The sequence below is a fragment of the Hyperolius riggenbachi genome, chromosome 3 (assembly GCF_040937935.1).
Source record: "Hyperolius riggenbachi isolate aHypRig1 chromosome 3, aHypRig1.pri, whole genome shotgun sequence".
Classification (NCBI taxonomy): Eukaryota; Metazoa; Chordata; class Amphibia; order Anura; family Hyperoliidae; genus Hyperolius; species Hyperolius riggenbachi.
This window is the reverse complement of record NC_090648.1, coordinates 68,987,111-69,014,086: the sequence shown is the minus strand read 5'-3', so window position 1 is coordinate 69,014,086 and position 26,976 is coordinate 68,987,111. Positions and strand designations below refer to the sequence as shown.

Here is a 26,976-nt window from a genome sequence, read left to right as displayed (position 1 = left end):
AGTATATGTAGTTAGGGGTATATGTGCCCAGTATATGTAGGCAGGGGTATATGTGCCCAGAGTAGGTAGCCAGGGGTATATGTGCCCAGAGTAGGTAGCCAGGGGTATATGTGCCCAGAGTAGGTAGCCAGGGGTATATGCCCAGTATATGTAGGCAGGGGTATATGTGCCCAGAGTAGGTAGCCAGGGGTATATGTGCCCAGAGTAGGTAGCCAGGGGTATATGTGCCCAGAGTAGGTAGCCAGGGGTATATGCCCAGTATATGTAGGCAGGGGTATATGTGCCAAGAGTAGGTAGCCAGGGGTATATGTGCCCAGAGTAGGTAGCCAGGGGTATATGTGCCCAGAGTAGGTAGCCAGGGGTATATGTGCCCAGAGTAGGTAGCCAGGGGTATATGCCCAGTATATGTAGGCAGGGGTATATGTGCCCAGAGTAGGTAGCCAGGGGTATATGTGCCCAGAGTAGGTAGCCAGGGGTATATGTGCCCAGAGTAGGTAGCCAGGGGTATATGCCCAGTATATGTAGGCAGGGGTATATGTGCCCAGAGTAGGTAGCCAGGGGTATATGTGCCCAGAGTAGGGAGCCAGGGGTATATGTGCCCAGAGTAGGTAGCCAGGGGTATATGCCCAGTATATGTAGGCAGGGGTATATGTGCCCAGAGTAGGTAGCCAGGGGTATATGTGCCCAGAGTAGGTAGCCAGGGGTATATGCCCAGTATATGTAGGCAGGGGTATATATGCCCAGAGTAGGTAGCCAGAGGTATATGTGCCCAGAGTAGGTAGCCAGGGGTATATGTGCCCAGAGTAGGTAGCCAGGGGTATATGTGCCCAGAGTAGGTAGCCAGGGGTATATGCCCAGTATATGTAGGCAGGGGTATATGTGCCCAGAGTAGGTAGCAATGGGGTATATGTGCCCAGAGTAGGTAGCCAGGGGTATATGTGCCCAGAGTAGGTAGCCAGGGGTATATGTGCCCAGAGTAGGTAGCCAGGGGTATATGCCCAGTATATGTAGGCAGGGGTATATGTGCCAAGAGTAGGTAGCCAGGGGTATATGTGCCCAGAGTAGGTAGCCAGGGGTATATGTGCCCAGAGTAGGTAGCCAGGGGTATATGCCCAGTATATGTAGGCAGGGGTATATGTGCCCAGAGTAGGTAGCCAGGGGTATATGTGCCCAGAGTAGGTAGCCAGGGGTATATGTGCCCAGAGTAGGTAGCCAGGGGTATATGCCCAGTATATGTAGGCAGGGGTATATGTGCCCAGAGTAGGTAGCCAGGGGTATATGTGCCCAGAGTAGGTAGCCAGGGGTATATGCCCAGCAGAGGCGTAGCTAGGGTTTTCAGCGCCCGGGGACAAAGACTATTAATGCGCCCCCTAAGGTGAAGGGTCGTGACTAAATGTGGGCGTGGTTATGGGTACTCCACATTTGGTCACGCCCCTTCAAATGTACATGGAGGTTAGCAGGCTCACGCTCACCCACCCTCCCTCAGTATGTACCTTCCAGCATGTTCCAAGACAAATTCAGCAATCATGAGCCCCCCACCCCCATCAAGACAAATTCCGCAATCATGAGCAAACATGAGGCCCCCAACAAGACAAATTTAGCAATCCTGAGGCCCCCAACAAGACAAATTCAGCAATCATGAGGCCCCTAACAAGACAAATTCAGCAATCATGAGGCCCCTAACAAGACAAATTCAGCGATCTTGAGGCCCCCAACAAATCATGAGGCCCCCAACAAGACAAATTCAGTAACCATGAGGCCCCCAACAAGACAAATTCAGCAGTCATGAGGCACATAAATAGACAGCATTTCACATAAATAGGCAGAATGTCCCCTTAATATGGTAGACACCTCTCACCTGGCAGCAGTTCCCCAAAATACACTCAATCTGACAGCAATGCTTGCCCAAAAATAGGTAGCCCCAGGTCTATAGATGTCCCCAGAACAGGTAGCCAGGGGTAGAGATGTCCACAGAACAGGTAGCCAGGGGTATATGTGCCCAGTATATGTAGGCAGGGGTATGTGTCCCCAGTATATGTAGCCAGAGGTATATGTGCCCAGTATATGTAGCCAGGGGTATAAATGCCCAGTATATGTAGCCAGGGGTATATGTACCCAGTATATGTAGTTAGGGGTATATGTGCCCAGTATATGTAGGCAGGGGTATATGTGCCCAGAGTAGGTAGCCAGGGGTATATGTGCCCAGAGTAGGTAGCCAGGGGTATATGTGCCCAGAGTAGGTAGCCAGGGGTATATGCCCAGTATATGTAGGCAGGGGTATATGTGCCTAGAGTAGGTAGCCAGGGGTATATGTGCCCAGAGTAGGTAGCCAGGGGTATATGTGCCCAGAGTAGGTAGCCAGGGGTATATGCCCAGTATATGTAGGCAGGGGTATATGTGCCAAGAGTAGGTAGCCAGGGGTATATGTGCCCAGAGTAGGTAGCCAGGGGTATATGTGCCCAGAGTAGGTAGCCAGGGGTATATGTGCCCAGAGTAGGTAGCCAGGGGTATATGCCCAGTATATGTAGGCAGGGGTATATGTGCCCAGAGTAGGTAGCCAGGGGTATATGTGCCCAGAGTAGGTAGCCAGGGGTATATGCCCAGTATATGTAGGCAGGGGTATTTGTGCCCAGAGTAGGTAGCCAGGGGTATATGTGCCCAGAGTAGGTAGCCAGGGGTATATGCCCAGTATATGTAGGCAGGGGTATATATGCCCAGAGTAGGTAGCCAGGGGTATATGTGCCCAGAGTAGGTAGGCAGGGGTATATGTGCCCAGAGTAGGTAGCCAGGGGTATATGTGCCCAGAGTAGGTAGCCAGGGGTATATGTGCCCAGAGTAGGTAGCCAGGGGTATATGCCCAGTATATGTAGGCAGGGGTATATGTGCCCAGAGTAGGTAGCCAGGGGTATATGTGCCCAGAGTAGGTAGCCAGGGGTATATGTGCCCAGAGTAGGTAGCCAGGGGTATATGCCCAGTATATGTAGGCAGGGGTATATGTGCCAAGAGTAGGTAGCCAGGGGTATATGTGCCCAGAGTAGGTAGCCAGGGGTATATGTGCCCAGAGTAGGTAGCCAGGGGTATATGTGCCCAGAGTAGGTAGCCAGGGGTATATGCCCAGTATATGTAGGCAGGGGTATATGTGCCCAGAGTAGGTAGCCAGGGGTATATGTGCCCAGAGTAGGGAGCCAGGGGTATATGTGCCCAGAGTAGGTAGCCAGGGGTATATGCCCAGTATATGTAGGCAGGGGTATATGTGCCCAGAGTAGGTAGCCAGGGGTATATGTGCCCAGAGTAGGTAGCCAGGGGTATACGCCCAGTATATGTAGGCAGGGGTATATGTGCCCAGAGTAGGTAGCCAGGGGTATATGTGCCCAGAGTAGGTAGCCAGGGGTATATGTGCCCAGAGTAGGTAGCCAGGGGTATATGTGCCCAGAGTAGGTAGCCAGGGGTATATGCCCAGTATATGTAGGCAGGGGTATATGTGCCCAGAGTAGGTAGCCAGGGGTATATGTGCCCAGAGTAGGTAGCCAGGGGTATATGTGCCCAGAGTAGGTAGCCAGGGGTATATGTGCCCAGAGTAGGTAGCCAGGGGTATATGCCCAGTATATGTAGGCAGGGGTATATGTGCCAAGAGTAGGTAGCCAGGGGTATATGTGCCCAGAGTAGGTAGCCAGGGGTATATGTGCCCAGAGTAGGTAGCCAGGGGTATATGCCCAGTATATGTAGGCAGGGGTATATGTGCCCAGAGTAGGTAGCCAGGGGTATATGTGCCCAGAGTAGGTAGCCAGGGGTATATGTGCCCAGAGTAGGTAGCCAGGGGTATATGTGCCCAGAGTAGGTAGCCAGGGGTATATGCCCAGTATATGTAGGCAGGGGTATATGTGCCAAGAGTAGGTAGCCAGGGGTATATGTGCCCAGAGTAGGTAGCATCCAGCACAGAGCAGAAGATTGAAAAGGCAAAGCAGTTAAAAAATAGAACAAAACTGTGTTTCGGCAAAGCAATACTTCCTTGCTAGATTAATTTTGTGGTGGAGATCCATATTTGTTTGAATGCATACAGGAGTATTAACCTGACCTGTGTTCCAAGAAGGGCTTGTGTACAGGGCCGGATTTGTACTTTTTACTGCCCAAGGCCACTGTCACCAGACGCCCCCCTTCAGTATAGGTAGCAAGATGACCCCTCCCCCTTCCCTCCAGTATAGGTAGCCAGATAACCCCTCCCCCCTACCCTCTAGTATAGGTAGACTGATGACATCCCCCCCCCCCAGTATAGGTAGCCAGATGACCCCTCCCCCTTTCCCTCCAGTATAGGTAGCCAGATAACCCCCCCCCCTTCCCTCTAGTATAGGTAGCCTGATGACCCCTCTTCCCCAGTATAGGTAGCCAGATGACCCCTCCCCCTTTCCCTCCAGTATAGGTAGCCAGATGACTCCCTTAATCCCTCCTTTTCCAACCTCCTTCAGTATAGGTAGCCAGCTCACCTTCACACCCCAGCAGCCATCAGTTATCACTAATTTTTCCATCTCCAGTGCAGAAGCTTCCTCTTCCTTTCCATCTCCAATGCTGCCCAAGTCCATAGCCACCGGCCACAATGCAAATGTGAACAGAGAGCAAGATGGCTGCTGCACAGACAGCTAGCAGCAGAGTACTGAGGTCAGGCGTTCACCTGATATCCCTGCATTGCAGCATTTTCAACCTTGCAAATTCTGCACCAGTTTAGCCTGCTGCTTTGATGCCCTTGTTCCTGTGATGCCCTAGGCCATGGCCTAAATAGCCTAAATCCGGCCCTGCTTGTGTATAAGGTTTTCCCCACTAAATATCAGAGTAACTGCTATCGTCACATTCCAATTGTATAGTTTGACCCCTTTAACCTCCTATGAGGGGTGATTGAGGGAAGCAATCTCTCTGCGCAGTTATCAGCACAGGGAGTTCTTATGTACTCTAAGCTGGTGCTCTAGAAACGTGTGTGTAATTAACATTTTCCATAAATTAAGCTAAGTATTCCCAGTGGAATCGGTAGAAGCATCCATAATTATGTTCCATGAGCAAGTTACACATTGGGACCTGCTTATTCTAACTAATTGCAGATCGGGTTCAAAACCACAGGTCAGATCTCAATAGAGTGCCAAATCCCACCGAGTGTCTGTGGATTGAGAATCCTATGTGAATCTAGATTTCCACATAGAGAAAACTGCAGTACTTTCTTTGAGAGGAAGGACCTTTATACCGTATATTGTTGCTTCTTCTTACATTCCAGTATCCTTAACCCTTTCCAATCCATTTCCCCGATCCAGGGTGCTATAGGGTGCTGGTGAGGTCTCTACTTCCTTGCACTAGAGCCAGGAGGCAAATGTTGCATCAGTGGCGGGGCGGGGCCAGTGCCAGCTCACACACTGTAGCTCTGCCCTCCTTGTTTGCTCGCCAGCACAATTCTTTTATTACGTAGATACTTTGATTCACATAGGGTGACACCACGCCAGACCAGGTACTTCAGCAGTGGCCCTACATCAAGCCCAAACACGCCCACATAATATATACATTACAGATATGGGTGGTGGCAATTAAGGAGTTGTATTTAGGCTTTGACTCTGAAGAGGCTGACACTTTGTGGAATTTTATCCATCAACAGTGTCACCTAGCAACAGCCATTTTTCAATGTTGGACTAAGTTGAACTCTTGTGAGGGATGGTTAGTGACATTGGACTATGCCTATGGTAGGAACTAGATTGTGAGCTCTTGTGAGGGACAGTTAGTGACACTGGACTATGCCTATGGTAGGGACTAGACTGTGAGTTCCTGTGAGGGACAGTTGGTGAGGTGCCACTGGACTATGCCTATTGTAGGGACCAGATTATGTGCTCCTTTGAGGAACAATTAGTGACATTGGATTATGCCTACTGTAGGGACCAGATTGAGTGCTCTTGTGAGGGACAATTAGTGACATTGGACTATGCCTACTGTAGGGACTAGATTGTGAGTTCCTGTGAGCACTGAGGGACAGTTGGTGAGGTGCCACTGGACTATGCCTATTGTAGGGACCAGATTATGTGCTCCTTTGAGGAACAATTAGTGACATTGGACTATGCCTACGGAAGGGACCAGATTGAGTGCTCTTGTGAGGGACAATTAGTGACATTGGACTATACCTATGGTAGGAACTAGACTGTGAGCTCCTGTGAGGTGTAGTTAGTGACAGGACAATGGACACTGTAAAACATTAGCTGAATATAAATACATAACAATAATTGGATACTCACCCACAACCCCTAAAATGCAATAGGCTAAAATGTTGTTTTTTATAGACATACATATGCACAGGGGAAAATACTGGTTGCTGGGCTGTTAGAAGCAGGTGTTATTTGCCACAATGCAACAAGGTTCACAGACAGGAAACTGTCAGTACCTACGTCCTGAAATCACACTGTGGGAGGGGTTTTCACCACAATATCAGCCATACAGACCCCCCCTGATGAACTATTTGAGAAAAGGTAAATATTTCTCATGGGAAAGGGGGTATCAGCTACTGATTGGGATGAAGTTCAATCCTTGGTTACAGTTCCTCTTTATAGTGTTACCTTGTATCCTAGATAAGTCAGTAGCATGGTTTCCATGAAGCTGATCATCGCCACAAGCACCTAAGAGCAGAGAAAAAGAGACAAGAGTTTTTACAAACAGAAGCTGTATCCATCCGTGGAGTCACATAGCTGCACATTCCCTATCAGGGTTAATGTTCATGGACATCAATATTTGATGAAGGCTGATGCAGGCAACCGCTTCTCTCTAAATCATATCAAGCAAAATACATGCAAGCGCTCAGGATTCATTTATCTGTAGCTTCCAGAAAAAGACCTCAACATAAAATTAAATCAAAGAAAAACAACTGAACATTACCAGGTAGACTTTTATAAATGCACAAAAAAGTCACCTTAAAGGGGCACTATGGAGAAACATTGTAAAATGTAAAATATGTGCAAACCGACAAATAAGCAGCACAGATCAGCATAAAACAGCCCGGTCGTTAAGTGGTTGGGCACTACAGCGAAAAACTGTAAAATTTTAAATATGTGCAAACATATACAAATAAGAAGTACATTTTTTTCCAGAGTAAAATGAGCCATAAATTACTTTTCTCCTATGTTGCTGTCACTTACAGCAGGTAGTAGAAATCTGACAGAAGTGACTTGTTTTGGACTAGTTCATCTCTTCATAGGGGATTCTCAGCAATGCTTTTATTCTTTATAAAGATATTCCTTAAAAAGGATTTAAACAATGATGCTGGCCAGCTTCCCTGCTCCCTACACAGTTTTTTTGGCAGTTGGACAGAGCAACTGCCATTCACCAAGTGCCTTTTGAAAATAAATAAATCCCTGAGAATCCCCCACGAAGTCCAAAACCTGTCGCCTCTGCCAGATTTCTACTACCTACTGTAAGTGACAGCAACATAGGAGAAAAGTAATTTATGGCTCATTTTACTCTGGAAAAAAATTTACTTCTTATTTGTATGTTTGCACATATTTTACAATTTTTCGCCATAGTGCCCCTTTAAATGTCCATACACCCTGTCCTGTAAACAGGGCATCGGAATGGGGGCTGGTTAAATGTCAGCTTCGGTGGGAGATCAGGGTAAAGGTGCCCAGTAACGGTACAATTTGTCCTTCACATTCGATCTTTCTATGCACTTTTTATGATTGAATTGTATAGAAAACTGCGCTGTTTGTGGCAAAAATAGATGAGACACTATTCTTTGGTCGATCGGGAAAGGAAAAATTATTGATTTCAAAGTTAAAAGTTAGGTGTCAGGGGGGAGGGTTCTGCGTGGGAATAGGCTTAGGTTTAGCTATAGTTAAATATTGGTATTTAATACTGAAAAATTACTATCGGTATTATTGGGCACCCAAATTTCCGAGCACCTTTCCTTGATGTACAACAGTAAGCTATATGAGCAGGGGAAGTGGCTAGTGCTGTTGCTGCTCTGCTTAGGCCAGTCTGTATTCTGCTTAGCTGTCTGTGGGGTGGGGGGCGAGATCAGCCGATACGCTGAGGCTGCTGTTTCCCTTCAGCGTTCTGCCTGTAGGCATGTAACAGCACACTGCATGCTTCAAGCTCACCCTCATGGGATTATCAGACAAGGCAAGAGAGATACACGCATGTTTTGCTACATTATTTCAGATCAACTCAGGATAATTAAAGCAAACCTGTCACAAACCTGAGCGGTAGAAACTAAGCATATGGGGAAAAATATATTTTATTTATGAAGCGCTGACACATTTCCCACATCACCTTCACATCACTGGCTGCCCTTTAGGTGACCTCACAAGCTAATGTCCATTCACAGTTTACAGGATAACAACGATTTGGAGGAGCTCAGTTAACCAACAAATATGTGTGGGGTTTTTTTTTGGAAGGGGATGCGTAGTAGCATAGCGGTTAGTGCTCTCGCCTTGCAGCGCTGGGTCCCTGGTTCGAATCCCAGCCAGGTCAACATCTGCAAGGAGTTTGTATGTTCTCCCCATGTCTGGGGGTTTCCTTCGGCCACTCCAGTTTTCTCCCACATCCCCACAAAAAAGCATACAGATAAGTTAATTGGCTTCCCTGTAAAATTGGCCCTAGACTATGATCCATACACTACACAATATAGACATATGACTATGGTAGGGACTAGATTGTGAGCCCCTCTGAGGGACAGTTAGTGACAAGACAATATACTCTATACAGCGCTGTGTAATAAGTCGGCGCTATATAAATACTTAAATAAAGAAAACCTGAACTGAAAATTAAAAGTCAAAATAAGCATACACAAGTCATACTTACCTTCCATGTAGTCTACTCCTCAGTGTCTTTCTCCTGTCTCGCGTCCTATTTGTTCACTGTGATCAAGGGAATTCTCCGTCCTCCATTTTGAAAATGGTCATTACCAATAACTGCTTTCTGGTCAGCACACTGTTAAACTGTAACATCGCCCACTTGAGCCATAGGGAAATATGGACAATAACCTGGTACATCAGTTTTCCTCTCAGCTATAACTGACAGCAACTGATATATTTCAGATCTGACAAAATATTGTCAGAACTGGAAGGGATTATTGTCAGAAGAAAATGGTGAGCTTCTGAGAGGAACTGATGGCAAGGTAACTATGTAATGTTCATTTGAAGTTACCTCATGTGTTTATTTTAAATATTTTTACTCAGTACAGGTTCTCTTTAAATAAATAAGCCCCACAAACACAGGAAAAACATGCAAGCTCCAGGGATACTGTGACCTGGCTGGCATTCAGATTTGAGACTCCAGTGCTGCAAGCTGGGCTGTTTCTAGGCATAGACAAACCAGGCAGATGCAGAAAAGAATTAAGTTATATTTGGCTCTAGGCAAGACTGCGTTTTTTGCCCACTGCTGATGATCACCTGACTTTTTTAGTTAGATTTGGAGGGGGCTAGCATCCACCAGGTCCCTAGACTCTCGGGCAGGCCCTAGGCAACTGCCTAGATTGGCCTTCTGGATGGTCCAGCTCTGGGCAGATGCCTTGGGTGACACTTGAGGAGGCACTAAGGAGCTAATCTTAGCAGAATGTGCTTTATGCAATTCTTATGCACAACTGCTATTTCCATTATGACATGGATGAATCATAACAATAACACCTAAATGGACACTGATTAACATAACAAAAGTTGTCTGGATAGAAGAACACTGAATAACAGGTACTGTTCATGAGCTAATAAAGCTGTAATTGTTTTGATATATGTAAACATTTATAGAAAGGATTTCTTATGTGGTGTGAGCCTGAGCCAGGGAGGTGTAACTGGCCTGGTAATAATAGTACATATATCCTCTATAGACTTGTTTTGCGAAGCAATATTTTTGCATGTTATCTATGAAATCGTCATTGCTGGGTGAAGCCAGGTGAGTTCACTCTCTGCTGCTGCTAAGTCTGCATAGAAGGGGTTGTTGTAGCAGCTTAACTACCTATTACTAATATCTGGGGGCAGAAATGCTACTTAGTACCAATATCTGGCAGCCTGAAGACTACCTAATACTGCTAACTTAGAGTGGTGAAGCCGATCCGAATTTTTGGTGGGGTGAAAAGGCCCAATAGGTAGGGTGTCCATTAATGTTTAGTCTTATCTCTGTTTCTATGAAAGGAAACACAGAAATGCTTGGGAGTTAGAATGGCACATACAGTATCCAAGGCTGGATTTATACTCTGTGTGGCCAACAGGCCAAGTATGTTGCGCTTCCCCTTCCATATGCAGCAGTGCCCCTCCCATTCCACGTGCAGCCCCCTCTTCCATGTGTGTCATCCGTGTACAGCAGCCCCTCCCATTCCATGTGCAGCCCCCTCTTCCATGTGTATCATTCATGTACTGCAGCCCCTCCCATTCCATGTGCAGCCCCCTCTTCCATGTGTATCATTCATGTACTGCAGCCCCTCCCATTCCATGTGCAGCCCCCTCTTCCATGCGTATCATCCCTGTACTGCAGCCCCTCCCATTCCATGTGCAGCCCCCTCTTCCATACGTATCATCCCTGTACTGCAGCCCCTCCCATTCCATGTGCAGCCCCCTCTTCCATGCGTATCATCCCTGTACTGCAGCCCCTCCCATTCCATGTGCAGCCCCCTCTTCCATGTGTATCATTCATGTACTGCAGCCCCTCCCATTCCATGTGCAGCCCCCTCTTCCATGTGCATCATCCATGTACTGCAGCCCCTCCCATTCCATGTGCAGCTCCCTCTTCCATGTGTGTCATCCGTGTACAGCAGCCCCTCCCATTCCATGTGCAGCCCCCTCTTCCATGTGCATCATCCATGTACTGCAGCCCCTCCCATTCCATGTGCAGCCCCCTCTTCCATGTGTGTCATCCGTGTACTGAAGCCCTTCTTTTTCATGAACAGCTCCCTTGAGCATCAGTTTCCATTTTTCATAAGTTGCTTCCTATTTCCAACCTCCTCTTTCATATGTAGCAACCCCTTTCATCTAATAGCTCAAGACTGCTGCGCTGAAGTTCCAATATAACACACTGGTGCTGGGGTCTCCTTCCTTTCCTGCAGTGTCACACTCACAACAACAACAAGAAAGCAGAAAACACGGGGGGCTCCCTCAGTTTCAAGCAATCTTGATTCAGCTTTAATGTTATAGCAAAGTACATTAAAGGGAAGGTTGACGGACATGTTTAAAAAAATAAAAATACTAATCCACTTACCTTGGGCTTCCTCGACGCTGCTCCAGAGGCTCCCTGTCTTCTCCGGTGGCTCACCCGACCTGGCCAGGCCGGCTTCCTGGTCGGGCTTCTCCTTGCGCTCCAATGTGCTTCTCACACGGTCGCGCTGAAGTCATCGGACGTCCTATGGACTGTACTGCGCAGTCGTAGAACTACTGCACCTGCGCAGTACAGCCTGGAGGACGTCCGATGATGTCAGTGCGACCGCATGAGACGCACGTTAGAGCGCACAAGAGCCCGACCTGGAAGCCGGCCTGGCCAGGTCGGGTGAGCCACCGGAGAAGACAGGGAGCCTCAGGAGCAGCGTCGAGGAAGCCCCAGGTAAGTGGATTAGTAATTTTCTTTTTTGAAACATGTCTGTGAACCTTCCCTTTAAAAAGGAAGTAATGTCACACTCACTTCTGTGCGTCCTAACTCCAATAGGACCCACTAGCTAAAACTGCTTCCCACCTAGGTGGTACTCAGACACATCTCCAAAGTGCAGGGTGCTCGTATTGCCCACTCTCAACTCGACCGGTTTCGGCCTCCTGCTGTCATTAGGGACAGTGGTATATCCGTGTGGTTTTAGCCAGTGGGTCCTATTGGAGTTAGGACCCACAGAAGTGAGAGTGACATTACTTCCTTTTTAATGTACTTTGCTACAACATTAAAGCTGGATCAAGATTACTTGAAACTGAGGGAGCCTCCTGTTTTTTCTGCTTTCTTCTTGTTGTTGTGAGTGTGACATTGCAGGAAAGGAAGGAGGGGACACCCCAGCACCAGTGTGTTATATTGGAACTTCAGCGCAGCAGTCTTGAGCTATTGGATTTGCTGAGACTATTGGGATGATGTCTAACTGCAGCAGCTGGCCAGTTCAAGTTATTGGAGTGTCGCCTATAGTCGTTGCTTACTCTATCCATCCCCTCTTTCATGTCCAGGTGCACCTTGGACTGCAGCTGCCCAAGGCCCGGCCTTTGTGGCCTTCCCAGAAATACGGCCCTGCACATATCCCAGCATGACTTTTACATAAACAGTGACTACTCCGATCATTCCACCAGCTTACATTTCCTCGACAGCAGATCACTATAATATGCAGAGTCCACCGGAGGTGACCTTTAATTAGGTGTTTTTCCTTCATATGCTCAGTTTCTATCATCAAGGCAGCAGGTTGCTTTGTAATTATGGAAGATAAGCGTCCTTGTCAAGGTCATCACTGTGAAGAAAGCCGCTAGACTGACCTTGTCCAATAGGTAGAATGAGACCATAAGATACCGTGACCACTATGACCACGGCAGACGTAAAACCAATATTTATTACATTTACCACCAACCATGTTTTCATTGAACTTCATCTACATATCCGACACATGGATACCATGGAAACAGTTCTGCGATTCCATAATTCCATTGTTGACACACGGTTGGCCGTTAATTAGTTTCCCAACGGACGGCGTAGGGGGAAGGTCACTGTGTGCAGCAAGGGAGACGAGGAGGCAGACCGTTTTGTGGCAATCATGACATGCAAGACCACGGTGCTTACCTGGAGGGCCCACAGAGGGACAGGCCTGTTCACCCAAATAATGGGAGTCCTGTAACAGATGAAAGTCATTAGGAAAGTTCAAATATGTCACTCCTGTAGAGCAGTAAATATGTACCGCTGCTCTAAACTGCCATAATCTAAACTGCTGCTGTGATATCCACTGCTAAGCTCTGCTCTGTACTAAGACACTAACTATGGCAATAGGCACAGGCATTCTATTATCATTTTTGCTATGTCGGTCACAAAGGCTGCCATCAAGATTGTGCAATCAGGGGCCAGGATGACCAGAACTGTTCTCTGTCTACTTTTCTGCCTGATATAACTATAAATGTTCATAACTTCAGTTACCAAAGCACGGTGCTTAGGGGTAATATTTAACTCCTCTTCTTTATTCCTCACATTCACTCCCTAACCATCTCCTGTCATCTCCAGCTCAAAAACATATCTCTCACCCGACCTTTTCTCACTCATAACACTACTAAAATGTTAGTACATGCTCTTATAATATCTTGTCTCGACTATTGTAACATACTACTTTGTGGACTACCAACTAACAGACTGGCACCACTCCAATCTGTACTGAACTCAGCTGCTCGTCGCATTCATCTTCTCGTTCTTCCACTGCTGCTCCCTCTCTGCCAAGCTCTTCATTGGCTTCTAATTAACCAAACAATCCAGTACAAAGTTTTAACCAAGGGCGTAACAATAGACCCTGCAAGATATGCAGTCGCAGGGGGGCCCAGAAGCCACAGGGGGCCCCGTCCTGAGAGACTGAAGACTAAGGGCAGGAAGAGATAAAACTTTCTGCTCTCTGCACAATTGTTCTAATTACTGCATCTGCTCAGCCACTGATAATGAATCATACAAAGTTTGCAGACAAAGATTTGTAGACAGTCCCTATTCAGTGGGGGCCCCATCCAAAGATTTGCATGGGGGCCCAGTGATTCCTAGTTACACCCCTAGTTTTAACCATAACCTACAAAGCCCTCCACAATCTCTCTCACCTGTAGATCTCCTCATTAGATTCCAGATACCAACCCAACCGCACTCTCAGATTTGGACATGACCTTCTACTGACCTCCTCTACAATCACCTACTCGCATTCATGTATACAAGATTTCTCATGTGCTTCACCAATCCTCTGGAATCCTCTGTCACAACACATCCGTCACTCTCCAGCCTTTGATATCTTTAAATGTGCCCTCAAAATTCACTTATTCCGACAAGCATATGCTCTACCTTAGCTCAGTTCACCTTTTGATAAAGTTGTACTTCCTGCTGGATAACCTAAAACACACTGTCTCTAGGTATGAATATTTTATACTACCACAGCTCTTGTTCCCCCTCCATTCCTTTAGATTGTAAGCTCACAAGGCCAGGACTCTCTCCCCCTTTTGTGTCTTGGATTTTGTTACACATTTATTCATATTAATTCTGTCACTGTTATTACGAACTCTGTACTTTGTACCGATTCTGTATTTTGTACCAATTCTGTATTTTGTATATTGATGTATACCATTGTCATTTAAAAAGTTCTTGTAGTTGTTGCACATCTGTAAACACACAAAAGCTAAACCCGTACACCCTCAGCTGCCCGTGCAAAGGTCGAATATGACCCAAACAACCAACAGCAGACAACGCACCCAGACCAGGTTTGTAGGATCACTTATATCACCTGATGATATCCAGCCTGGTGATGTCACAGGAAGTCAGTCTTATTCTATAGGAATATATCACTTCAGTGCAAAAAGTGTTTAAAGGGGAACTGAAGTGAGAGGTATACAGAGGCTGCCATATTTATTTCCTTTTAATCAAAACTAGTTGCCTGGCAGCCCTGCTGATCTATTTGGCTGCAGCAGTGTCTGAATCACACCAGAAACAAGCATGCAGCTAGTCTTGTCAGATCTGACAATAATGTCAGAAACACCTGATCTGCTGCATGCTTGTTCAGGGGCTATGGCTAATAGTATTAGAGGCAGAGGATCAGCAGGAGGGCCTGGCAACTGGCATTGCTTAGATGGAAATAAACATGGCAGCCTCCACATCCCTCTCACTTCAGTTGTCCTTTAAGCACAGTTTATAAAAAAAAATAAGTGCAAAGAAAATAAAAAAAGGTAAAGAAGAAATAACAGATAAAATATTTCTGCACTCCTAGTTGTATAACAGTTCTCAGGTTCTTACCAGTCAAACTTGTGCTGTGAAGAGTAATTCTGTTTCGGACATTCCCAGCTATAAAATGAAAGAATACCATAATCAGTGTGGTGAAAAAAATAATATAAAAGACAGAACAATGATTGGATAAGCCACAGTATCACAGTATGTGATTGGACTCAATTCACTAATGCGTGATAACGCTTATAACGGCTGTGATAAGCACTTTTGCGCGTGATTTCAGGCGTGTAAAGGTTTGCGTGTGATAACGAATGACTTTGTGTGCAAAGGCGGGATATCACGTCATAAAAAACGATTGCAAACTATTACGCGCGCTAAATACAATGATGCATGTGTTTATAATGATTGCTCCTTAACATTTATCAGCTGTTTTTTGCCTTTAAAGCCAATGGGTACCGGATTAAAAGAGAAAAAGTCAGATACTCACCTAAGGAGAGGGAAGGCTCGGTCCTAATGAGCCTTCCCTCTCCTCTCCCGGTGCCCTCGGTGCTGCGCTGGCTCCCCCGTTCGCGTCCGCCGCCGCAGGGACATCGGAGGTCTTCGGGAGCACTCGGGCCGCTCCATACCACGCACATCATAGAGGGCGCTCGCGCATGCGTAGTATGGAGCGGCCGCGTCATCGGGAGCCCGAGTGCTCCCTAAGGCTTCCGAAAGCTCCCGAAGGCATGCGGAAGTGGCAGTATTTGACCGAACTGGTCGAATACTGCCACGGGGGATCCTGCGCGGGACCGGGCACCAGGAGAGGAGAGGGAAGGCTCATTAGGACCGAGCCTTCCCTCTCCTTAGGTGAGTATCTGACTTTTTCCTTTTTAATTCGGTAAACATTCACTTTAAAAGCTGGTGGTGCTTTGGTGTGCTGTAAGTTGCATTCCAATGTTCTACATGCAGCACAATCTGCAGTTGTGAGCATACACTCAATAAAATGTTTATGTGTAGTGTACTACCAAAGAAGAAAATAATGTTTGAGAACAGCAGGAAAGTAAATTACACACTGTGAGTAAGGAATATCGCGCACAATAAATTACGCCGTATTGAATTAACTCACATGTTTCACAGCACCATTGTTGATTTCAATACCAAACTCTATCTGCTTAACACGCAAAGCGCTGTATTTATCATGTGAAAAGCATACTTATCATGTGAAAAGCATACTTATCATGTGAAAAGCATACTTATCGCCGTACGCATGATAAAGATTATCATGCGATCGCTAAACTTTTCACACGCAACACGCGCGCACAATGGTTTATGTGCACGTTTGCGCGTGAAAAGCTTTAACACGTGATAACTGGGTTATCACGCTTTAGTGTATCGAGCTCATTGAGCGGCACAGTCACAAAGTGGTTAGTATTCTCACCTTACAACACTAGAGTTCCACATTATAATCCGAGCATTCTTGCCTTACAACACTAGAGTTCCAGATTATAATCCATGCCAGGGAAATATTTGCATGGAGCTTGGTGTCCCTATCAGGGCTGCATTTATGGGAAGGCCACAAGGGCCCAGGCCTAGGATGGGTGCACCTGAAGGGGAGGTTGGACACAGAAGAAGAGTCTGGAAAAGAGGCACTACAAATGGAGCACATGGATAAGGGGAGCTGCTACACAATGGAGATGTTGTACACAGAAGAGGGAAATCGATCGAGTATAGAAGGCGGCTGCTGTACATGGGAAAGACAAAAACGTTGGCCTTGAGGTGGGGATGATGTAAATCTAACCTTAAAGGATACATGAGGGGAAAGAAAGTCTATACAGCTTTACATACCTGGGGCTTCTTCCAGCCCCTAGATGTCTCTGTGTCCCTCACTGCAGTTCCGCTGTCATCCAGTCTTCTGCTGTCCCCTCCCTAATGGGGGGTGGGGTCGGCGGCTTCTGCCCATGCGTTGCTGCGCGCCGCTCATAGTCGTGCTCCTGTAGCCAGTAGCGTTCAACAACACTGTGCCACTCCTGACGACAATGCCCAGAGGCCGCTGACCTGGATGGCCACAACGGAGGGGGCAGCAGAAGACTGGATGACAGCTGATCTGCGGTGAGGAACACAGAGAAATCTAGGGGCTGAAGAAATGTTTTTCTTTAAAGATTATTATGCTGTTGCTTATCTTGTTGAGCAGAGAGGAAGATCTGAGTTCAGGTTCTCTTTAAATGTACAAGGAACACAAATCTCAATTCCGCGCAATACAGCTATGCAGGTACACCTTAAAAGTCTGAAGTTACCAACTGTTGTCTGAGAGACTCTGGCTGGGTCAGGGTTACTGGTATGCAGTTGTTAGTTGAGGGCTACAATTCTATCAGAAATGCTATCTTGTTTTCTGTATTCCACCCGTTATTATTATTATTATTGTTGTTAGCCTGAAAGGGAAAAAAATGGTTTCCATTTCCCCGGTGCTGTCTTGATATTAACTTTCTCTCCTAGGCTCGCTAATGGCAGACGCTGTATCTCTGCAGCTGTCAGAGTGAAGTATGAGCCTGCCGAGGCAACAGTGGCAGGCCTAGTCTCCTGAGAGGCAGCTACAGACTCATCTGCGTGGATCTGTCCTGCAGGAAGAGAGTATGGAAGGGCCAGAGACAGCCAACCAGACGCTAATAACTCCAAGCTGCATACAAATTACATTTGTATGCAAGCTGGAATTACTAACATCTCACTGACCATCGTAATAAGGGCCATAGAAGACCTCACTTAGAGGACCTCGACATACGCTCACACCAACTTTAACTACTTAAAGACCGCCCCACGCCAATGGGCGTGGACGCGGCAGCAGCCCCAGGACCACCTAATGCCAATTGGCGTCAAATCCTGGGGCTCTGATTTGCATGAGATCGCGCGCAGGCTGCGCGCACATATCCTGCTTGGGGGGGGGGGGGGGTGGAGCTCCGCCCCCTCTTCAGTCTCCGAGCGGCGATTGCCGCTCGGAAGACTGTTAGACGGCGAAACCGCCATCTTTTCTGTTAGTACAGCGCTGTGATCAGCAGCAGCGCTGTACTGGGGACAGCCGTGTGACACAGCTGTCCCCCTGGGGGACAAGAGAGCGATCAGCTCTCATAGGCAGAAGCCTATGACAGCCGATCGCAGGATTGACTGGCTGGGGGGGAGGAGGAAGGGGTTTACAAATATAAACAAAAACGAGGTATAGCAAAAAAAAAAAAAAAAAACACTAACATAAATATTTATTTTAAAAAAATAAACACGGGGGGCGATCAGACCCCACCAACAGAGAGCTCTGTTGGTGGGGAGAAAAGGGGGGTGGAATCACTTGTGTGCTGCTGTGCGGCCCTGCAGCTTGACCTTAAAGCTGCAGTGGCCAATTAACAATAAAAAAGGCCTGATCTTTAGGGGGGTTTAACACTGCGGTCCTCAAGTGGTTAATGTCCACACCGGCTAAGATCAACAACCGTTCACTGTACTGTTCAAAGCTGTCTCTTTGGAAGCGTGGCTTTAAAGTGGAGAAGAAGATTTACTTATTGCAAAGGATGAAAAACAAGATGGAGGAGAAGAAGTATAACCCTCAATCAGGGGCGGCCCTACCATGAAGCAGACTGAATCACGTGATTCAGGACAGCAGACTGTATGGAGAGAATCAACTCTGATCTTTTGTAGTCTCTCCCTCTGTATGACTCACAGAGCACAGAGCTTGCCTGCTGTTAGTCTGTATGTGCTGGCACACCCCTTAATTAAATATATACTGCTCTCTGCTAGCCCCGCTTCCTCCCCATGTGCCGGTTCCACCCTCTGGTTTCCCTGCTGTGCAGGTAAGCTGCAGTATATTGCTGTGTACGTATGACTGAGGAAAGTATTGTGTGTGCATGCGTGCGCATATTGCCCCAGTTAGCCGCCTTTAGCCGCCGGAAACCAGCCACCCACCTACACATCCGCACTCAGCCGTACACCTTTCAGCACCCATTCACTCGCCCATTAGCATCCAGGCCAAAACAGGTAAAGAGGGCTCCGCCATAGAGATTAATGTAAATTGCAGTGATACAGATATATATCAGTGTTTTCCTGGGGGGGAAAGGACATCCTCACAATTTTGCTTCGGGCAGCAAAAAGTCTAGAACTTCTCTTGCCCTCATGTCTAAATATGGTGCAGTAGCATTTTCTCCAAGCCTTGATGCCAAGGCCATGCAGAGGGTCCTTAAGTGGGGGGTGCTCAAATTTCAAAAAGGGGCCTCACCTACCACCACACACACACAAACAGAAAAAACATGCTACCAGCCAGGACAGCATCAAGTTAAAGTGTACCTGAGACAGGGGATATACAAAATGTATACATACCTGGGGCTTCCTCCAGCTTTGCGCTGCACGGTTGCCATGGAGACACGCCACAGCCATGTGAGGAAGCACGCTGCACATACCAAGTGTTTGATGTTTGTAGGTGCTGCTGCTGCTCCATCTATGTGTCGTCGTCCCCATCCCCCGTGCCCTGGCCTGGCCCTGCAGCAGCAGATCCGTCACCTGTGAGTGGCAGAAGACCACTCACTCACTGTGCAGGCACTGAGGGTAACGTTAACCGGCACCATTTGTGCAGTCAGGGAAATGGGGCCACGTGACAGGGAATTTCAAAAGGGGGGAAAGGGGGGGGGGTGCTCAAGCACCCGGAGCACCCCCTCTGCAGGTGCCTGCTTGATGCCATCTGCTATGCATCTTAGTCGCAATCCTGTGGCCTAGAGTGTTCTTTTTCCTGCACAGTTAGTTCATGGATATCAGAAGCAGAAAAAAAGAAGAGAAACGGAGAGAGCAGGAATATACTGTCACCTGTCCTGATGTCCACTGCTCCCCCAGTTCGGAGTGGAGCTTACTGAGCAGGCGCTGGCCGGGCTGTGCACGCTCTACAACGGTTGGAAGCACACTGTGCATTAGTGTGACATCACTACATCATGCGCATGACATCATATGCATGTGCTGTGCACTCCCAGCCACGGGCGGGCGCTGTGGGATGCACGCAGCCTGGGCAGTAAGCCAGACTCCGGCTACTTAGAAGTGGAGCCCGGAGGGATTTCAGGTCCTCTCCGCTAGAGGGGAGAACTGGGGGAGCGGTCGGCATCAGGACAGGTTATAGTACATGCCTGCTCCCCTCATTTGTCTTCTTTTTTCCCATCTGGAATCCTTTAAGGCACAGAATGCTCTTGGCAACAGGAGTGCAACCAAGGAGGCATGCATGCACAGCAGTCAGCAACTACTGGGGCTGACAGCAGGAGAACGGAGGTGACAGATCGGACACTGGGGAAGACCACAATGGCTGGAGAAGCCCCAGGTAAGTATAAAACCTTTTGCTTTATTGGTCACAGGTTTACATAATGGCCCTTAGGTCAGATGGGTCACTTGGCTGGGGGTGTCATCATGGAGAGAGGGGAAACTTGCGGGAATGTAAAGAAGGTCCCATCAACGTTCTAAAGGCCCTCATGTCTTGTAGTCAAGCTTCTGCTGTCCACAAGTGTCACATTCTGATTGGACAATGGATTAAATGTATGTTGAATAGTACAGACTGAATAAAAAGCTGATGATAACGCTGGTGGCCAGTTTTACAATCTTTTTAATGTTTAAATATATGGTGTTAATAAGAAGTGCTGTGAATATAATATTACATTACTACACAATGATTATTTCGGATTATTAATAATATATCAATAGAAAATGTCATGGATGTGGAATGGAAATTAGACTACATAAATACAATAAAATGTGAGTATGAAATTCCATAAATGTTATTCTTTTACTGGTTGAATTTCCGACAGGTCTGATCTGATTTCTAATCGTTATTCTTAGCGATTCTCTACCAGAAGTGATGGGAAAATTGACCCGTTGGACCCGGTCGGACCCGTTGGAAATGACTGATTGAAGCAGTCGATCTGATGGGAAATTGTACGATGTGTACCAGGCATAAGGAGTGACCTCTGACCTTCTCAGGACCCACCAATCAGCACTAGTCATTGCTGAACGAAAGGTGTGAAAATTCCCTGACTCTCATTGGCTTCTGAAGCTGACATGACACGCAGGGGCGGTTCTTCAGCCTCAGGTCAGCAACAGTTAGAGGGCAGCAAGAAGCGGCTCCCCTCTCCAATGTCCCCCTCCTCGCACTTTCCCCCTCCCCCACCCTAGATGTGCAGCAGCATTTCACTCACCGGCTCTCAGCATTCCACCGATGGGATCTTCATCTGCCCGTCCAGAATCCTGTATCCATGGCTACAGCGGTGCCTCATGTGACCTGTTACATGCTGCCAGAGAAGCAGGACTTCACATGGTGATCCCATCGCTAATCTGCTAAGATCAGGCAAGTGATGTGGCGCTGGTGATGTGGCGCTGGGGCAGCACAAACCTGGCATCAGATGCCGCTGGCCCGCAGGGAGGAGATTCCTTCTTGGAAGAAGCAGAGGGAGGTAAGCGCAGTGCCAGTGCCTGCAATGCACAGATGATGTGTGTCTCCTCTCCGGTCCGGCTTCAGACACACACATTTGGGGGGTCCTCACAATATATTGCTTCTGGCAACAAAAAGTCTAAAACAGGCCCTGATGACAAGTACACAATATGAACTACAGAGGCCAGCAGGACACTGCGGGGGGGGGGGGGGGGGGGTCGGGGGGATTCCTTTACGGATATGAAGTGTAATACAAGTCAATCTGAAATGATACCAATATCTCATAAAGTATGAATACGGTAAGAAAGTATATAGGTATGATGTACCGGAGACCTGACTATGAAATGATGTGCATGCAATGTAAATATGATATGAATATTGTATGACTATTGACTACGATATGAATATGATCCCTGGCATATGACTGCGGTATAAATATGACATGATATGAACAGAAGAAGCAATGACTATAGGATCTGGTATACATATTAAAGGATATGGTTATGAGATGGTATGAATATGCAATGGTATGCCTATGCTGGAATCATGCTGCTACATGAATAGGATCATACAGTTTATCATCTTAATTGCTGTGCGTTTTACCTGTGTTCTACCACAAAGGCATAGACTGACTGACATACGCTGCTGGGAATACAATGACACGCTGACTGATAGGCAGACATTCATGCATAGTCTTAATTAGAGTGAGTGGCATGCATACATTCAGTCAGACGCCCAGACTGCAGCACAGAGTACATCTCAGAAGGCTGAAATTACTTGATTGATGAGACTTGCCACATACATACATATTCCGGAGCAGTAAATAAGGGGACATGCGGCAAGTGAACTGATTGGGCGCCGCCATGCGTACCAATGTAAAATATTGGTATTTGGGCACAAAAGCAGAAATTTGGGCACCCGGCAGTGCTATATATCGGGTAACACAGACACCCAAATGCAGACATTCTAAGGCATCTATGCGTGTCTTTTTTTCTCTTTGGAAGTAAGCAGGGGTGCAGCTAAGGTTTTGGTGGCCCCAAGCTGTCCATAACTTGAGGCTCCCCATCTACGAAATTTCAGCGCAAAATCGGGCATGGCCAAAACATGATGTGGGTGAAGACAAATTCTAGCAGTTTCTAGGCTAAATTACACCCAGGGCGAGGGCGTAAAATGCGCCTCCAACGTGCAGTATAGGTAGTCCATATAGTTGCCCCCAGTATAGGTAAGATAAGTAGGTACCCCCGCATAGGTTAGATAGGTAGGTGCCTCCAATATAGGTAGCCAGTACATTTGCCCCAGTATAGGTTAGATGGGTATATGCCCCCAGTATAGATTAGATTGGTATACACTGGTAGATAAAGGGAGACCAGGCACCATCCCTTCAATCGCTTTATTCAGTAGCCCAGACGTCTTTCATAAAAAGATGCAAAAAGGCACACAGTCTATGAGGGATACATCAAACCTGCATCTGTGTACCGTAGTGAAGTGTGTAGATTGCGGGTGACCAGGGGTGGAAGAGGTGGCACAACAGCCGCTTCGCGCCGCTCAGGCGCTTGTTCACATACTTCCCGAGTGCCGGACAAACTCTTTCTACAGTGTGCTTATAGATTAGATTGGTATATGCCCCCACTATAGGTTACATAGGTATATGCCCCCAGTATAGATTAGATTGGTATATGCCCCCAGTATAGGTTAGATAGGTATAAGTCCCCCAGTATAGGTTAGATAGGTATATGCCCCAGTATAGATTAGATAGGTTATATGCCCCAGTATAGATTAGATAGGTATATGCCCCCCAGGATAGATTACAGTAGATAGGTATATGCCCCCCAGTATAGGTTAGATAGGTATATGCCCCCCAGTATAGATTAGATAGGTATATGTCCCCCAGTATAGGTTAGATAGGTATAAGTCCCCCAGTATAGGTTAGATAGGTATATGCACCCCAGAATAGATTAGATAGGTATATGCCCCCCAGTATAGGTTAGATAGGTATATGCCCCCCAGTATAGGTTAGATAGGTATATGCCCCCAGTATAGGTTAGATAGGTATATGTGCCCCAGTATAGGTTAGATAGGTATATGTCCCCCAGTATAGGTTAGATAGGTATATGCCCCCAGTATAGGTTAGATAGGTATATGTCCCCCAGTATAGGTTAGATAGGTATACTGTATGTCCCCCAGTATAGGTTAGATAGGTATATGTCCCCCAGTATAGGTTAGATAGGTAGATGCCCCCCCCCCCCTTCCTTTAGCCAGGAAGGTGTGCGCAGCAGCGGGGAGAGAGAAGTTTCCACTTCCCTGCCTTCATCCTGCACGCAGCTTCTATCTTCAGCCTCTCCAGGCATGCGTCGCATCGGTAAGAGCTTCCCCTGTGATGACATGCGGTACGTCATCACAGGGGGCGCTGTTACCATAGCCGGGAAAGAAAGTAGATAGAAGCTGTCAGGATCGAGGAGGGGAAGTTGAAACTTCTCTCTCCCCGCCACTCCGCCTGGTACCCACAGGCCCAGTGCCCGTCTGCCGCCAGCAGCAGAGTGTGAGGCCCCAAACGGGGGCTTGGCTTGCTTGTATGCTGGCGGCGCCCCTGGAGGTGAGTGCGGGGGGGGGGGTGCTAGGTTTAGGTAGCTAGCGTGCAGGGGTGGGGGTGGGGTGAAGATTAGGCAGGTAGTGTGTGTGTGGAGGGTGTTAAGGGTCAGGCGTTAGAAAGGTCGTTTGTGCAGGGGGGGGGGGTGTTTAAGTGTTAGGTAGGTAGTTTGTGCAGGAGGGTGTTTAAGGGTGAGGTAGGTAGTTTGTGGGGAGTTAATGGTGGATAGGCGCTAGGTATGTGTGTGTGTGTGGGGGGGGGGGGGGCGTTTAAGGATTAGGTAGGTAGTTTGTGTTTGTGGGGGGGGGGGGTGGTTAAGGGTTAGGCATTAAGTAGGTAGTGTGTGCTGGGGGGTTAGGCGTTAGCGGGAGGGTTCTGTGTGAGAGTGGGGTTAGGTTTGGCCATGGTAAAATATCAGTATTTATTACCGGTATTTTACCATCGGCCTCACTGGGTGCCCAAAATGCCAGGCACCTTTATTTTATGTATGCTACATATTTACCTCCTGATGGTTACCAGTATCAGCGAGAACAATGTAACATGGTGCAGTGCCCTAAGAAAGTCTACATTGGTAAAATGCCCAAAGAGGCACTGTAGTGACATAACGTAAAATGCAGTAAACTATTCAGGATAGCCACTTTTCCACAATTCCTATACCTGTATATTGAATGTAGCGCTGCCTTCCAGTGCTGCTTTGCTTTGGCTGATTAGCTATGCACAATTCTCCCTCCCAGAGCATTTGGGAGACCAGGTATATTTTCTACTGAGTTTAAAACTCTCAGAAAAAAAACGTTCCACAGAGATCACCTGCGAGGACTAAAGATAAATTATATCTAAACCCCTCCCACAGTGTGTGATGTCAGGGCCATGGCCCTATCTTTGAACCTAGTTGCATGGTGGGAAATAATGGCTGATATTGTGATGAAATCTTTCCCACAGTGTGATGTCAGGACCTAGGTCCTGAGTCTGACAGTTTCCTGTCTGTCTCTAAAAGGTTGTTTTTTATAGATATACATCTGCACAGAGGGAGATACTGGCTGCTTGGCAGTTGGAAACAGTTATTTCCCACAATGCAACAACGCGCCCAGATAGGAAACTGTCAGGAACTAGGTCCTGACATCACACTGTGGAAAGGGTTTCACCACAATATCAGCTATACAGACACTCCAGATGATCTATTCGAAAAATGGTAAAGATTTCTCATGGGAAAGGGGTTTCGGCTACTGATTGGGACAAAGTTCAATCCGCGGTTACAGTCCTTTTTAAACCAGCTTGGGGAACACCTGTGCCAGTGCTTGACTTTCGGCCGAGCTTGATGTTAGTACAGTGTGTGTGTGTACCTCTAGCCCCCTGGATTTCCTGTAGCCAGACAGAATCCGATATATATGATGAAATGTGGGATCTGTCAGTCCCTCTAGAGACCCATAATCCCATACTGGGAAGATGATGAATCATTGACCAGTTTCTTCAGACCTGCTGAGACTTGGGCAGAATGCCTTATTTTAATTCTGTTACAAGTTGTGAAAAATCTGCTTTAATTACGAGTATTTGTTCTGCGGGGAAATCAGGAATTGGGCAGGCACAGCGATTGACGAAGATGCTGGTTTCTTGGCGAATCCTCTTGAACTTGTTTGAGTAATTAGACTGATTTATTCAAATGATAATGAACCAATCCCTACAGATCTTTGTACAGCTTCAGTTCTTCCATAATATTCTCACACAATTACTGGGAACAAATCCCCCCTTTTAGCCTCTTGCGGTTTGGTTAATAGGTATGCCGTTCCTCTTGCTTCTCAGTTTCAGCATCCCATTCCTCGGAAAACAAGGAATCTGGTAAGACTTCTGAAGCCGATTGGCTAGGATACCCTAACCCCTTACTGTGGACATAAAGGATCATTGGCAAAGTATATATAGATGTGTAACCACACGTACAGTGATTGTCACACACATGTATCAAGACACACATAGAGCGATCCCTGTAGGGATTGGTTCATTATAATTTGAGTAAATCAGTCCAGTTACTTAAAGAGGAACTCCAGTGAAAATAATGTAGTAAAAAAAAGTGCTTCATTTTTTTTACCATAATTATGTATAAATGATTTAGTCAGTGTTTGCTCATTGTAAAATCTTTCCTCTCCCAGATTCACATTCTGACATGTATTACATGGTGACATAGTTACTGTGGGCAGGTTATGTAGCTGCTCCTAGCTGTTTTGGCTGTTAGAGACAGCTGTAAACAGCTTATTCCTGTCTGTGAACATTGTTACATTGTAACAAACTGCCAAAAGTACCGCGGTACTCAGAGCTTCTTGTGGGAGGGGTTTCAGCACAAAATCAGTCATACAGCGCCCCCTGATGGTCTGTTTGTAAAAATCCTTATATTTCTCATGTAAAAGGGGGTATCAGCTACTGATTGGGATAAAGTTAAATTCTAGGTTGGAGTTTCTCTTTAAATAAGGTGTCTATCTGATACATGGGCTTGGCTGATAATGATCCCTTGGCTTGGCTAATGATGATCCCTTGGCTTGGCTGAGGGTGATCCCCTGGATTGGCTGATGATGATCCCATGGCTTGGCTGAGGGTGATCCCCTGGCTTAGCTGATGATGATCCCTTGGCTTGGCTGAGGGTGATCCCCTGGCTTGGCTGATAATGGTCCCTTGGCTTGACTTAAGCTGATACCTTGAATTCGCTGATGATGATTCCCTGCCTTGGCTGATGTTGATCTCATGGCTTGACTGAGCATGATTCCCTGGCTTGGCTGATGATGATCCTCTGGCATGGCTGATAATGATCCCCAGGCTTGGCTGATAATGATCCCTCCCTTGGTTTGGCTGAGGGTGATCCCCAGACTTGGCTGATGTTAATCCCATGGCTTGGCTTGGCTGATGATGATTCCCTGGCTTGGCTAATAATAGCCCCTTGGCATGGCTGATGATGATTCCCTGGCTTGGCTGATGATGATCCCATGGCTTAGCTGATGATGATCCCCTGGCTTGGTTGATATTGATCCTATGGCTTGGCTGATGATGATCCCTTGGCTTGGCTGATGCTGATTCCCTGGCTTAGCTGATGATGATTCCCTGGCTTAGCTGATGATGGTCCCCTGGCTTGGCTGATTATGATCCCTTGGCATGG

At 47.0% G+C, this 26,976-nt stretch overlaps 1 protein-coding gene across 6 annotated transcripts in view; it reads right to left on the bottom strand.

The window, feature by feature from the left end:
- LOC137562723 (potassium channel subfamily T member 2-like) overlaps positions 1 to 26,976 on the bottom strand; it is a 413,123-nt gene that overhangs the window by 199,165 nt on the left and 186,982 nt on the right. For all 6 annotated transcript variants that reach the window (XM_068274345.1, XM_068274348.1, XM_068274349.1 and 3 more), the window contains 3 exons: positions 14,914 to 14,961; positions 12,733 to 12,781; positions 6,576 to 6,635 (listed from right to left, as the gene is read on the bottom strand). In XM_068274345.1, the coding sequence (XP_068130446.1) occupies positions 6,576 to 6,635; positions 12,733 to 12,781; positions 14,914 to 14,961 (157 nt within the window). The remainder of the gene's footprint in view (positions 1 to 6,575; positions 6,636 to 12,732; positions 12,782 to 14,913; positions 14,962 to 26,976) is intronic.